The 12,244-nt window shown below is 48.5% G+C and overlaps 1 protein-coding gene across 2 annotated transcripts in view; it reads left to right on the plus strand.

The window, feature by feature from the left end:
- ANKMY2 (ankyrin repeat and MYND domain containing 2) overlaps positions 1 to 12,244 on the plus strand; it is a 51,621-nt gene that overhangs the window by 2,635 nt on the left and 36,742 nt on the right. For both annotated transcript variants that reach the window (XM_089660249.1, XM_089660250.1), the window contains exon 2: positions 10,090 to 10,154. In XM_089660249.1, the coding sequence (XP_089516375.1) occupies positions 10,090 to 10,154 (65 nt within the window). The remainder of the gene's footprint in view (positions 1 to 10,089; positions 10,155 to 12,244) is intronic.

Genomic DNA, 12,244 nt, shown 5'->3' on the forward strand with positions numbered 1-12,244 from the left:
TTTGGACACTGACCCCTGACCCTTAACATTTGAACACCCAGGACATATGCGCTATGACAAAATCATACAGATAGTGTTTTTCTTAAAGCAGGTCTCCGGGAATTTTTTTTATTCCTATGCAGTGGGGCTGTGCCTGCCCTACACTACATGGGTTACATAGTCTGGCTGAATCCCCCCTTATGTATTATACATGGAGATCATATCCCCCCCTTATGTATTATACATGGAGATCATATCCCCCCCTTATGTATTCTACATGGAGATCATATCCCCCCTTATGTATTCTACATGGAGATCATATCCCCCCTTATGTATTCTACATGGAGATCATATCCCCCCTTATGTATTCTACATGGAGATCATATCCCCCCTTATGTATTCTACATGGAGATCATATCCCCCCTTATGTATTCTACATGGAGATCATATCCCCCCTTATGTATTCTACATGGAGATCATATCCCCCCTTATGTATTCTACATGGAGATCATATCCCCCCTTATGTATTCTACATGGAGATCATATCCCCCCTTATGTATTCTACATGGAGATCATATCCCCCCTTATGTATTCTACATGGAGATCATATCCCCCCTTATGTATTCTACATGGAGATCATATCCCCCCTTATGTATTCTACATGGAGATCATATCCCCCCTTATGTATTCTACATGGAGATCATATCCCCCCCTTATGTATTATACATGGAGTTCATATCCCCCCCCCTTATGTATTATACATGGAGTTCATATCCCCCCCCCCTTATGTATTATACATGGAGTTCATATCCCCCCCCCCTTATGTATTATACATGGAGATCATATCCCCCCTTATGTATTATACATGGAGATCATATCCCCCCTTATGTATTATACATGGAGATCATATCCCCCCCCCTTATGTATGATACATGGAGATCATATCCCCCCCCTTATGTATGATACATGGAGATCATATCCCCCCCCCTTATGTATGATACATGGAGATCATATCCCCCCCCCTTATGTATGATACATGGAGATCATATCCCCCCCCCTTATGTATGATACATGGAGATCATATCCCCCCCCCTTATGTATGATACATGGAGATCATATCCCCCCCCCCTTATGTATTATACATGGAGATCATATCCCCCCCTTATGTATAATACATGGAGATCATATCCCCCCTTAATCTCCTCTTCTCAAGAGAGAATACATTCAGTTCCTCTAATCTTTCCTCATAGCTGATCTCCTCCATGCCTCTTATCACTTTGGTTTCCCTTCTCTGTACTTTCTCCAGTTCTCCAATGTTCTTTTTGTGAATTGGTGCCCAAAACTGAACTGCATATTCCATATGAGGTCTTACTAATGATTTGTACCGGGGTAAAATGATTAATTGCTGGTTTTAGCCAGGGGGAGCACAGAGAGGCTATTCTCACCCAATCCTTCAATCCTCTTAAAAACAGCGCTCCCCTACGTCCAGCGGTGGACTGTTCCTGCCGTCCTCATGTCCACAGATGGTCTATGGGTGTAATGACATCAGGAACAGTCCAATTCACAAGTCTGCTAGTGTGCGGGGAGGGAAACCAGGAGTAGCAGGGGCTGGTCTTGCACTTGGAGGATCGGCAGATTAGATGAGTATATCTCCGCTCTCCTAACCCCTAGACAAAAAAGAGGAGCAGTTAACCTATGCAGTGCCGGCATAGCCCTACTGCATGGGAATTTTTTTTTTTTTCCTTGGAATTCTTTAAGTGTGTTAAAGTAGTTGTAATCTTCTTTTTTTTTTTTTTTTTTTTTCTATTTGCGCGGGAGTGACGTCATCGTGCAATACATACCAGCACATTATGTCTTTACCTTGCAGGGGACTTTTTTTTTTTTTTTTTTATATTTAATGGATGCGGTTTACTACCGCTTTAACACTGTCTAACCATACAGGTTATGGTGAGAAGGGAATAAAGAGCCCTCCAGCCAAATCTGTGTAGTTTCAGAACAGTGGGTGGAGCCATGCAAATTGATTTACACCCCATCTGTCAGATGCACATCCAGAATTGCTGCTGTATAGTGTATATCTTAGTGTTACTAAACCCACGACAGTACAATCAGTCTGTAGATGCAGTACAGCATGCTTGTTATACTCACTGTGGAAGCTAAGGGGTTAATCCTCTGCGTTGTGTGAAAAGGCTGTTTGATCCGGTCTTCTCTAATCCTCCCCTTTTGCTGTCACTAATCCTGCTGATAGTACAGAGCAGCAGTGGCACGTCTGCACATGCTCTGTTTGGAGATTTTTTTTTTTTCTTTTTTGGGAGGGTACATGTGATCAGCACAGGGCCAATCAGAGCTGTCTGGACAGATGGTCAGGGGTTATGCAGCCTCTTAGGACAGTCAGAGGAGAATGAAATGAAAGCATCAAACGCAAAATGCATATATGTGAACCAAGCCTTAATATTGGAGCCGCCTATTCCAAACTGCTTACTTCGTCAATGCAGTATATGGAAAACATTGGCAGCACAGTGGCTAAATGGTTAGCACTTCCGCCTGGCAGTACGAGGGTTGTTGGTTCGAATCCCAACCACGGCACCACCTGCCTGGAGTTTGCATGTTCTCTCTGCCTGCGTGGGTTTCCTCCGGGTACGCTGGTTTCCTCCCACACTCCAAAGACATGCTGGTAGGTGAATTGGATCCTGTCTAAATTGTCCCTAGTATGTGTATGTATGAATGTGAGTTAGGGACCTTAGATTGTACGCCCCTTGAGGGTTAGGGACTGATGTGAATGTACAATATATATGTAAAGCGCTGTGTACATTGATGGTGCTATATAAGTACCGAAAAGAGAGCAATAATAACCATGGCTTCTATGGAGGATTGCTTGAGACCCAATGAAAGAGTATAACCGTACTGCACTGATGGCCAGAAAGGACCGATACAGCCTCACCATATCCTATCTGGTTATGCTTTTCCATTCTCCAAACCCCCCTCCATAAATGGTGAACGTCCTTGTCCGTATGAAAATCCGCGCAGCCGCACCACCCGCACAGAGAATTGCAGGCGCGTGCCATTAGTTCTAATGGCACGCCGCCCGCACTGGAAAATGGAACCGTACTGGGAACCGAGGTTCCTGTGTGTGCTGAGTTTTCCAAAATTAGTGCAGGGACTTGGGTTGGTCCGCAGGTCAGAGGGTCCAGATCAAACTGCAGATTGCAGACCAGGGGCGCACTGACAACTGATGTGGCCCCCGGACAATAGGGGATCATGGGGCCCCTGTGTCCTTGCCCAAACTCAAAAAAGCCTATGAAAAAGGTACCAGGGGCATCTCATGGGGCCCCCTTCTTACCCCGGGCCCTCGGGCAGTGCTCGAGTTTCCAATTGGTCAGTCCACCCCTGGTGCAGACCCATAGAGAGGCCCGAAGTATCACCTCCTGGGACCTTGCAGTGTATTGTGTATCTAAAGTAACATTTTTACCTACAAATAATTTTTATGATTACAGAGAAAAGAAAAATGACTTACACCTGGTGAGGGTAAGGTGACTGATGGGTAGAAACACCCAACCTTCCCTAAACTGCAGGTGGAGAAAGGGCCCCGTCACCATGTGGGGTGAGAACAGTCATTGTCAATGCTGTGGTGGTGCCATTCCTGGATCCTTTTTTCTGGGTTCTCAGGTGGGCATTATACTTGTAGGATGAGAGGAGGTAAAAAAAAAATCAGCAGATAGTGTATTTAAGGATTGGTCGGAGTGATCAAGTTTGAAGAACATCAAATAACTTGACTTCACCAAAAGACGCATTTCATGGCTATAACTTGCCACTTCCCCCAGTTTTCAGTGATAGACAGATGTTTGATATTTCCCAATTTACTCACATTTCAACGTGTGTTTGTGTGAGGCTACTTCTGAGTGCTGGGTTTTCAGCCTCTTGATTGGCTGTCAGGGGCTGACGTCATCCCGCACATATGCAAGGAAATCCGTCATTCCGGCACTGCTGGACCGTGCATTCAATTAAAGACTGCGAGAAGATGGGTAAAGCCGGCCATAGATGTATTGAATCGAAGCCGGTTTGATCCATCTATGGGGCAGGCTGGTTGTACCCAAGTCAATCCAAGTACAACCAGCCTACCGGATTTTTTTACGTGTGATTACTGCTGGCGGCTATAGTGCTAGCAGTAATTGTGTGTTGCCAGACGGGAAAACTCCCTGCTGGCAGGACACAAGAGCACTGCAGGAGGGGTTCCCCCATCAACACAGCAATTGATCGATATATATATTTTTTTTTTTCCTTTTTTCTTGCACCCATGAGGAAGGGGAAGAAAATTGCATAATCTATGGGCTTCTAAATTTTGTGTTTATTGCAGAGGAGACATGGCAACCCTCTTCTGCAATAAAGAGCTGCCCAGTCATGATTTTCAACATTTTTGGTTTAGAGCCTCTTTAACCGCCTCCCGCCCGCCCGCCATATAGTACAATGACGGGCGCAAGGCGGTTCTCTCGTTAGGGGAGGATGTCATATGATGTCCTCCCATTCTCACCGCACATGCGCGGCTCAGGGAGTGCGCAGCATGGCGACCGGAGGTGTGCTGTGTCCCCCAGACACAGCGGATCACGGAAAGAGCCGAAGATGTCGGCTCAGTCATGTGATCAGCTGTGTCCAATCACAGCTGATCACATGTAAACAGGGAAATGCTGGTTATCGGCATTTCTCTCCTCACGAGCTGTCACGCTGACAGGAGAGGAGAGCCGGTAATCGGCATTCCTCGGAGGGGACATCTACACTGATCATCAGAGCACTGATGATCAGTGTAGCCCCAGCAGCGCCACCTGTCAGTGCCTTGTGTCAGTGCTCATCAGTGCCACATATCAATGCCACCTATCAGTGCTGCCTGTCAGTGCCGCCTATCAGTGCTGCCAATCAGTGTCACCCATCATTGTGCATTAGTGTCGCCTATCAGTGCTAGTCAGTGCAATGTATCAGTGCCTCCTCATCAGTGCCACCTACCAGTGCGTCCTCATCAGTTCCACCTATCAGTGTCCATCAGTACAGCCTATCACTGCCCACCACTGCAGCCTCATTAGCGCACATCAGTGAAGGAGAAAAATCACTTATTTACAAACTTTTATAACAAAAACTAAAAAGTTTCAGAGGTTTTTGGTTTAAGAAAAAATAAAAAACCCCGAGGTGATTAAATACCACCAAAATAAAGCTCTATCTGTCACAAAAAAAATGATAAAAAATGTCATATGGGTACAGTGTTGCATGACTGCGCAATTGTCATTCAAAGTGTGATAGCGCTGAAAGCTGGAAATTGGCTTGGGCAGGAAGGGGGTATAAGTGCCCTGTAGGCAGGAAGGGGGTATAAGTGCCCTGTAGGCGGGAAGGGGGTATAAGTGCCCTGTAGGCGGGAAGGGGGTATAAGTGCCCTGTAGGCGGGAAGGGGGTATAAGTGCCCTGTAGGCGGGAAGGGGGTATAAGTGCCCTGTAGGCGGGAAGGGGGTATAAGTGCCCTGTAGGCGGGAAGGGGGTATAAGTGCCCTGTAGGCGGGAAGGGGGTATAAGTGCCCTGTAGGCGGGAAGGGGGTATAAGTGCCCTGTAGGCGGGAAGGGGGTATAAGTGCCCTGTAGGCGGGAAGGGGGTATAAGTGCCCTGTAGGCGGGAAGGGGGTATAAGTGCCCTGTAGGCGGGAAGGGGGTATAAGCGCCCTGTAGGCGGGAAGGGGGTATAAGCGCCCTGTAGGCGAGGGGTTAAAGTCCCTGTAGACATCGGAAAAGGTCTGCTGTCCACAATCTGTTCATAGACTGAGGAGATGTGGACTGTGCCGCCCTGTCACACTGCAGACAACTGTGGGCAAACATTTTATGCGATCCATTAAAAAGGAAGTAAGGAACAAAACATACAAATGTACCTGACAGACCCGCAGAGATGGCTAATTATACCTTCATGACACAAGTCGGATCAGCCGAGGTTTGCTGAAAAGCTTTGAACATTCAGAATAAAACAAATGGTTATTTGTGTGTCATCTTTATCACTTCAACCCCACCCCACCAATTCTGGGTCCTGTAGAGGACCTTGCACTAAAATGCTCCTCCCCATGCCAAAATACTGAAGAAAAATGCAACTTTAAAACGTTGGAGAAAAAAAACAATTAAAGCTTGTTAAGTCAAAAAACAAACAAAACCGGGTCAAAGGTCATCATTTACAATCCATGCGATGTGCCCCTGGCTGGTCCTTTTGGTGGAAATCGTCTGTTCTCTGATGCTTCCTAAATCCTTTGCTGTCACAATCTTCCAGTGTGGCAGGGGTTAATAGAACTGAGGACCTGGTCTATGCGCTCATTAAGAGTGCTGACTATACACTCCTACTCTGCCCTCCTTCTCCATTCATAAAAGTTGTACTATATCGTCCATGAATGAAACGTGACCTATGAATGGAGTACGGGGGGGGGGGGAAGAATGTTTTGTTTTTGTTTCTTTTTTTTTTTTTTTCTTCTCTCCCTTTTTATTCATTTTTTCTTTTTATTCATTTTTTTTTCTTTTTTCCCTCCTTTTTTTTTTTTTTCATGGAATACAATATAGTACAATCTATGAATGGAGGTGAAGGATCTTTCCTTTATCCCCCTCATACTTCAGTCATAGATCACATTTAATTCATGGAAGCTATAGTACCATTTTTGTGAATGGAGGAGGGGGATGGAATAGGCAGGCATAGCTGGCACTCTTGATTGCATATGACATGTCCTTGGCTCAGCTAACCCCTGCCATGCGGGAAGATTTGCATTAATTTAAAGTTATGTCCCTTGCACTGATTTATTTATTTTTTAAACTAAAATTGGGCTTTAACAAATGGTGTTTTGTTTTTTGTTTTTTTTCTTCTTTTTTTTTTTTCTTTCTTAAGCCTGTGGAAGGAGCATTTTTAGTGGCTAAACTTGGACTCTAAAGCTGAAGCGTAATCTGCATATATTTTTGTCTTCCCTGGTTCTCCTCCAATCATCAACACGCTAGTTAAAGTGGCTTTTCACCCTCCCTCTTATAATACTATTAATAATAATAATTTTTTTTTTTTTTTTTGTAAACACTGTTTTGATACTCGCTTACCCAGCAGATCCAGCATTACCCAGTTGGGATCCTCTTCTCTTCTGATAGCGCTCAGTCCCGCACCATCATGTTTTCCTGTGATGTCATTGATGGGCTGCCAGCTATTCTGGATTCAGCCAGCATGCCTACCAATGATGCACTGAGAGGCCCAACCCCTCCTCCTTTCCTGAATGAAAGGCTGTGCCTCCTGAGATGTGATGTGCATATCCGAGGAGGCAAAGGGAGAACAGTGCATGTCATTCGCCTAGGTGAGTGACTTGCCAGGGGGGAAGCGGTGCCATACATGTTCTTAAACAAAAAAAAAGTAATTAAAGAAAAAAAGCTGAAGATCCGCTTTAAAGTGTTACTAAACCCCGGACCCTGCATTCACTATATCCAGTCTCCCCGGACCCTGCATTCACTATATCCGCTCTCCCCGGACCCTGCATTCACTATATCCGCTCTCCCCGGACCCTGCATTCACTATATCCGCTCTCCCCGGACCCTGCATTCACTATATCCGCTCTCCCCGGACCCTGCATTCACTATATCCGCTCTCCCCGGACCCTGCATTCACTATATCCGCTCTCCCCGGACCCTGCATTCACTATATCCGCTCTCCCCGGACCCTGCATTCACTATATCCGCTCTCCCCGGACCCTGCATTCACTATATCCGCTCTCCCCGGACCCTGCATTCACTATATCCGCTCTCCCCGGACCCTGCATTCACTATATCCGCTCTCCCCGGACCCTGCATTCACTATATCCGCTCTCCCCGGACCCTGCATTCACTATATCCGCTCTCCCCGGACCCTGCATTCACTATATCCGCTCTCCCCGGACCCTGCATTCACTATATCCGCTCTCCCCGGACCCTGCATTCACTATATCCGCTCTCCCCGGACCCTGCATTCACTATATCCGCTCTCCCCGGACCCTGCATTCACTATATCCGGTCTCCCGGACCCTGCATTCACTATATGCGCTCTCCCCGGACCCTGCATTCACTATATCCGGTCTCCCCGGGCCCTGCATTCACTATATCCGGTCTCCCTGGACCCTGCATTCACTATATCTGGTCTCCCCGGACCCTGCATTCACTATATCTGGTCTCCCCGGACCCTGCATTCACTATATCTGGTCTCCCCCCGGACCCTGCAGTCACTATATCTGGTCTCCCCCCGGACCCTGCAGTCACTATATCTGGTCTCCCCCCGGACCCTGCAGTCACTATATCTGGTCTCCCCCCGGACCCTGCAGTCACTATATCTGGTCTCCCCCCGGACCCTGCAGTCACTATATCTGGTCTCCCCCCGGACCCTGCAGTCACTATATCCGGTCTCCCCCCGGACCCTGCAGTCACTATATCCGGTCTCCCCCCGGACCCTGCAGTCACTATATCCGGTCTCCCCCCGGACCCTGCAGTCACTATATCCGGTCTCCCCCCGGACCCTGCAGTCACTATATCCGGTCTCCCCCCGGACCCTGCAGTCACTATATCCGGTCTCCCCCCGGACCCTGCAGTCACTATATCCGCTCTCCCCCCGGACCCTGCAGTCACTATATCCGCTCTCCCCCCGGACCCTGCAGTCACTATATCCGCTCTCCCCCCGGACCCTGCAGTCACTATATCCGCTCTCCCCCCGGACCCTGCAGTCACTATATCCGCTCTCCCCCCGGACCCTGCAGTCACTATATCCGCTCTCCCCCCGGACCCTGCAGTCACTATATCCGCTCTCCCCCCGGACCCTGCAGTCACTATATCCGCTCTCCCCCCGGACCCTGCAGTCACTATATCCGCTCTCCCCCCGGACCCTGCAGTCACTATATCCGCTCTCCCCCCGGACCCTGCAGTCACTATATCCGCTCTCCCCCCGGACCCTGCAGTCACTATATCCGCTCTCCCCCCGGACCCTGCAGTCACTAGATTTGGTCTCCCACAGTACACAGAACATGGACATGCAATTATTTTAGTAAATATAAACTGCTAAATTCCTTTTCTCATCAGCAGTATATGGCAGTCTTGTGACTTCAATCAGTGTCCAGCAGAGCACTGGTTAAAGCTTGTAGGAGGAGTTTTCATTTTGCTCTAGGAGTATGCAGAACCTCTGTCTGGACAGTGCTGATTGGTCCTGTGCTGATCACATGCACACTCCCAAAAAAAAAAAAAAACCTCTAGCAATACACACCAAACGGAACATGTGCAGAGTGTCTCCACACAATATGTCTTATCAGGAGATCAGAGGGGGGACACTGGAAGAAGGGGAGGATCGGAAAAGACAGGATCAAACTGTCATTTGTTTTTACAAATGCAGAGGATTAACCCCTTAGGTTCCACAGTGAGTATAACAAGCACACTTTACTGCATCTACAGAATGATTGTACTGTTGTGGGTTTAGTAACACAAATATTACCTTCTTGTCTTCATTGCATATTTGGACCCATGGGGGATGTTTAGTAGTGTCCACCCGCATCAGCAGCGCTCCCGTCTGGTCGTTTATCGACATGGGCCAGACGGGAAGAGGTTACACGTATATTTTGTGTTTTTTTGGGTTTTCTTTTTTACATTTCTTCAGTTACTTCCTGGTTTTTGGCCTAGGCCAGAATGATGTAATATATCTCATGAGTCTTCAGGGCATTTTTTTTTTTTTTATTTCATCTAGTACAGGGATCTCCAAACATTTGAAACAAAGGACCAGTTTCCTGTCCTTCAGATAATCGTGCTGTGTACTACACTTGTAGTGTGTGTGTTGGTGGTTCTTTGTTTTTTTAATTCTTTACAATTTTACTCCCAGAAGTCTATCAGCATTTATCTTCTATGGCTTTTCTATTTTTTTTTTTTTTTTTTGGTCACTGCCTCTTGTACTATTCACTTTCAATAGAGTGGCTTCTGATTGGTTGCCTGTGGGTTACTACACAAATGAAGATGAAGCTGTGAATCAGACTATTATGGCCGTGTGTCTTCCGCCTTCGCTTTACGTTTTATTTTGTTGTGTGAACACCAAGTGCCACCGACTGATTACTTTTCTGTTTGCTCCAACAGGCAACGTTCAAGATGCTGCGCAACTTCTGGGCAGTAAAGAGGTCCGGGTCAACTGCTTGGATGAGGTAGGATGCCTTTCTTTTCGGGGTGTATGAGGATGCACTGCACCCCCCACATTCATGTTTTAACCACCTCCCGCCCGCCATATAGTAATATGACGGACGCAAGGTGGTTCTCTCGTTCTGGGAGGACGTCATATGACGTCCTCCCATTCTAACCACGCATGCGCGGCTCCCAGAGCGCGCAACGATCGCTGGTGCGCTGTGTCCCTCGGACACAGTGGATCACCGATCCACGGAAAGAGCCGAAGATTTTGGCTCGGCCATGTGATCAGCTGTGTCCAATCACAGCTGATCACATGTAAACAGGGAAATGCCGGTTATCGGCATTTCTCTCCTCTCGAGCTGTCACGCTGACAGGAGAGGAGAGCCGGTAATTGGCATTCCTCGGAGGGGACATCTACACTGATCATCAGGGCACTGATGATCAGTCTGCCCTGACGATCTGTGTAGCCCCAGCAGTGCTACCTGTCAGTGTCCATCAGTGCCAGCTCTGTGCCCATCCATGCCACCTGCCAGTGCCCATCAGTGCCGCATTTCAATGCCACATGTCAGTGCTGCCTTTCAGTGCCCATCAGTGATGCCTGTCAATTCCCATCAGTGCCACCTACCAGTGCTTCCTCATCAGTGCCCATCACTGCATCCTCATTAGCGCACATCAGTGAAGGAGAAAAATCACTTATTTACAAACTTTTTATTACCCTCAATCTCTTGGCATACTGCATATCAGTAGCTATGGATTTTCTATTTTTTGTCAATGTGTCAGAATTCCCCTCGTACTATTCGCTTTCAGTAAAGTCGGTTGTGATTGATTGCCTGTGGGTTACACTAAAGATAAAACCGTGAATCGGTATTATTCTAGCATTTTCCCCAGCAGCTGCACCATTTTTCTTCCATGGTCATTCAGCCCACTTCCTGTGAGCCCAGGACTTCAAGGACCTGCCCTCTGGTGCATCATCAGGCCACCCTTGACTCAATGGATAAAAAATGCAGCTCTAAGGGCTCGTTCACACCCTAACCTTCTCCTAGACTAGTGGTCACCAAGCTGTGGCCCGGGGGCTGGATGTGGCGCATTGCTTGCTTTTATCTGGCCCTTGGGGCGCTATTCCTCCTAGCTGACACCAACAATGAGGCATAATTCCTCCCACTGACAACGATGGGGAACTAGTCATTTCACTGACACCAGTGATGGGGCACTATGTCCCCCACTGACACCAACAATGGGGCTTTGCTTGTGCCCATTGACCAGTCTGACCCCCTGAAGTCTGAATCAGGCCACCCTTTATTTACTGGCTAAAATATGCAGCTCTTAAGGGCTTGTTTGCACCATAACTTTCCTAGACCAGTGGTCTCTAAACTGTGGCCCGGGGGCTGAATGTGGCCCTTTGCTTGCTTTTATCTGGCCTGTGGGGCACTATTCCTCCCACTGACACCAACAATGAGGCATAATTCCTCTCACTGACACCAGTGGTGGGGCACTATGTCCCCCACTGACACCAGCAATGTGGATTGCTTGCTCCCACTGGCCACGGTCTGACCCCCTGAAGTCTGAATCCGGCTACCCTTGACTTAATTGCTAAAAAAACATGCAGCTCTAAGGGCTTGTTCACACCCTAACCTTCTCTTTCTAGACCAGAGGTCTCCAAACTGGGGGCTGGATGTGGCCTTTTGCTTGCTTTTATCTGGCCCTTGGGACACTATTCCTTCCACTGACAACAATGATGGGGCACTTGGTCCTCTCACGGGACGCCGGGGCACTTGGTCCTCTCACGGGACGCCGGGGCCGGGGCACTTGGTCCTCTCACGGGACGCCGGGGCCGGGGCACTTGGTCCTCTCACGGGACGCCGGGGCCGGGGCACTTGGTCCTCTCACGGGACGCCGGGGCCGGGGCACTTGGTCCTCTCACGGGACGCCGGGGCCGGGGCACTTGGTCCTCTCACGGGACGCCGGGGCCGGGGCACTTGGTCCTCTCACGGGACGCCGGGGCCGGGGCACTTGGTCCTCTCACGGGACGCCGGGGCCGGGGCACTTGGTCCTCTCACGGGACGCCGGGGCCGGGGCACTTGGTCCTCTCACGGGACGCCGGGGCCGGGGC

The sequence above is a fragment of the Staurois parvus genome, unplaced genomic scaffold (genome assembly GCF_062004578.1).
Source record: "Staurois parvus isolate SC_StPar_1 unplaced genomic scaffold, SC_StPar_1.0 ptg001220l, whole genome shotgun sequence".
Classification (NCBI taxonomy): domain Eukaryota; kingdom Metazoa; phylum Chordata; class Amphibia; order Anura; family Ranidae; genus Staurois; species Staurois parvus.